At 43.6% G+C, this 3310-nt stretch overlaps 1 protein-coding gene across 1 annotated transcript; it reads right to left on the reverse strand.

Moving 5' to 3' along the window:
* Nucleotides 1-1225: 1225 nt before the first annotated feature.
* Nucleotides 1226-1735, reverse strand: LOC138901078 (uncharacterized). Its single transcript, XM_070188809.1, has one exon. The coding sequence runs from the start codon at nt 1733-1735 to the stop codon at nt 1226-1228; it is 510 nt and encodes a 169-aa protein (XP_070044910.1).
* Nucleotides 1736-3310: the final 1575 nt, after the last annotated feature.

Raw genomic sequence — 3310 nt, forward strand, 5'->3', positions numbered from 1 at the left:
TCTTGTTAACCACCTGAGTGTGTTAATCTGAAAATAGGAAAGGAATGAAGAAAAGGCATACCTTAGCAGTAGTACCGTTTTAGGCGGGATATGTTCCAATTTCTTGATAGTTGTTCCCCATTCATTGTCTCGAGCTTGTAAGATCCCTTTCCGGTTACTTCGAGAATTTGGTACGGTCCTTCCCAAATCGGGCTCAGTTTTCCTTCATTAGGATTACGGGTGTTGAGGGTGACTTTTCTGAGTACTAAGTCACCTACATTAAAATATTAAAGATTAGTTCTTCGATTATAGTATCCCTCAATAATTCCAGGCTCGTATTCATGGCCTCATCATTTGATTTCTTTGTTGCATATCTGAACCGGATACTCGGCTCTCCGACTTCGACCGGTATTAGAGCTTCAGCACCATAAACTAATGAGAATAGGGTAGCCCGGTACTGGAGTTCGAGGTTTTGTGATATGCCCAAAGAACTTCAGGTAGGATTACCTTCCACTTTCCTTTGGCATCGGTTAACCTCTTCTTAAGATTTTGGACGATGGTTTTGTTGGTTGATTCGGCTTGCCCGTTCCCGCTAGGATGATAAGGTGTTGATAGGACTCTTTTGATCTTATGATCTTCGAGAAATTTGGTTACTTTGCTGTCGATCAACTGTTTCCCGTTATCACACACAATTTCGGATGGCATCCCGAATCGACATATGATGTGATCCCAAATGAAGTCGATGACTTCCTTCTCCCTAACTTTCTCGAAAGCCTGTGCTTCAACCCATTTAGAAAAATAGTCAGTCATAAACAAAATAAACTGAGTTTTACCTGGTGCCAATGGAAGGGGGCCGACGATGTCCATTCCCCATTTCATAAATGGCCATGGTGACAAGACCGAATGGAGCAGTTCTCCGGGTTGGTGAATCATTGGCGGGTGTTTTTGACATTCGTCACATTTTCGGACAAAGTCATTCGCATCTTTTTCCATGTCGATCCAGTAATAACCGGCTCTGATTACCTTTTGAACCAATGAGTCAGCACCGGAGTGATTTCCGCAAGTGCCTTCATGAACTTCTCTTAGAACGTACTCGGTGTCTCCCGGTCCCAAGCATATCGCTAATGGACCATTAACGTTCTCCTAAACAAGGTCCCATTCTCGGTCAAAGTGAATCGTGCTGCCTTCGTGCGTAAGGCCCTAGATTCTTTTGGATCAGAGGGAAGCTTTCCGGTCGTCAAATACTCTATGTACTTATTTCTCCAATCCAGGTCAAACTCGTGGAATTTATATCAACGTGACCTTCTTCGACTATTGATTTTATGAGTTGCACGGCGACTCCTGAATCAAGCTCGTTGTCTTCGACTGATGACCCTAAGTTTGAAAGATCATTAGCCTCATTATTCTGATCTCGAGGCACATGTTGCAAAGTCCACTCCTTAAATCGGTGCAAAGTTACTTGTAACTTATCTAGGTATCTTTGCATTCGGTCTTCTTTAACTTCGTAGGTTCCGTTAACCTGATTCACTACGAGGAGGGAGTCGCATTTGGCCTTGATCACCTCTCCACCTAAGCTTTTGGCCAGTTCAAAACCTGCAATCATGACCTCATATTCGGCCTCATTGTTTGTCAATTTACCAGTTATAATAGATTGTCTAACTATGTTGCCTCTGGGTGGTTTTAGTACGATGTCGATCCCGGACCCTTTTGTCTTCGAAGCACCGTCCATGAAAAGGGTCCAGATTCCTGAGGACATACCCGAATTTATCAATAGTTCTCTTTCGACCTCGGGTACTAGGGCCGGTGTGAAGTCAGCCATGAAGTCTACCAAAATTTGAGACTTAATTGTTGTTCGGGGTCGATATATATCATACCCGCTGATTTCTATGGCCCATTTGGCTAACCGTCCCGAAAGTTTGGGTTTATGTATAATATTACGAAGTGGGTAAGTTGTTACAACACATATGGGGTGAGATTGAAAGTAAGGGTTTAGTTTCCTAGAAGCGCTTATCAAAGCGGGTGCCAGTTTTTCTAGGTGGGGATATCTAGTTTTGGCCTCACCTAAGGTCCGACTAACATAATAAATGGGAAACTGCGTACCTCGTTCTTCCCGTACTAGGACTCCACTTACCGCTACTTTCGATACTGCTAACTTTAAGTAAAGTTATTCGTCTGCCTTTGGTGTGTGAAGCAGCAACGGGTTCGATAAGTACCATTTAAGCTCTTCCAAGGCCTGCTGGAATTCCGAGGTCCATGTGAAATTATTTTTCTTTTTTAGCAATGAGAAAAATTGGTGGCCTTTATCGTAGGATCTCGAGATGAATCGCCCCAGGGCAGCCATGCGCTCGGTTAACCTCTGCATGGTTTTTTACATTATTCACTACCGTGATATCCTCGATAGCTCTGATTTTATCGGGGTTGATCTCGATTCCCCGATTGGACACCTTGAAACCAAGAATCTTGCCGAGCCAACTCCGAATGCACACTTTTCGGGGTTAGGCTTCATATTGTACTTCCTCAGTATATTGAAAGTCTCTTGCAAATGCTTTAAATGGTCCTCTGCTCGCAGGGACATAACTAATATGTCATCAATATAAACTTCCATTGATTTTCCTATTTGTTCTTCGAATATTCGATTTACTAGGTGTTGATAAGTTGCACCAGCATTTTTAGACCAAATGGCATTACGTTATAACAGTAGGTACCATACTTAGTGATAAACGAGGTCTTTTCCTGATCCTCCGGGTTCATCTGTATCTGGTTGTACCCGGAGTAGGCATCGAGAAACCTGAGAGTCTCGTGGCCGGCCATGGCATCGATCATACGATCGATATTAGGCAAAGGAAAAGAATCCTTGGGGCATGCTTTATTCAGGTCTTTATAATCTACACGTATTCTAAGTTTGTTTCCCTTCTTAGGGACTACCACTACGTTTGCTAACCATTCGGGGTACTTTACTTCCCGAACGGATCCTATTTTGAGAAGTTTGGTTACCTCGTCCTTGATGAACGCATGTTTGACCTCGGACTGGGGCCTTCTTTTTTGCTTTACCGGGTGGAACTTTGGATCCAAGCTTAGTCTATGGGTGGTGATTTCCGGTGGGATCCCTGTCATGTCAAGATGGGACCAAGCGAAACAATCCATGTTAGCTATAAGAAATTGAATAAGCTTTTTCCTGAGCTCGGGATTTAACCCCGTGCCCAGGTATACCTTTCGTTCGGGCAGATGTTCGATTAGTGTGATTTGCTCCAGTTCTTCGACCGTTGATTTAGTAGCGTCGGAATCATTGGGGACTATGAAGGATCGAGGGACCCCATAATCATCATCTTCG

The sequence above is a fragment of the Nicotiana tomentosiformis genome, chromosome 11 (genome assembly GCF_000390325.3).
Source record: "Nicotiana tomentosiformis chromosome 11, ASM39032v3, whole genome shotgun sequence".
Taxonomy (NCBI): Eukaryota; Viridiplantae; Streptophyta; class Magnoliopsida; order Solanales; family Solanaceae; genus Nicotiana; species Nicotiana tomentosiformis.

Bases quoted from the DNA above. Each gene is read 5' to 3' on its own strand.
- LOC138901078 (XM_070188809.1), bottom strand. From the start codon at position 1,735: ATGTCCTCAGGAATCTGGACCCTTTTCATGGACGGTGCTTCGAAGACA.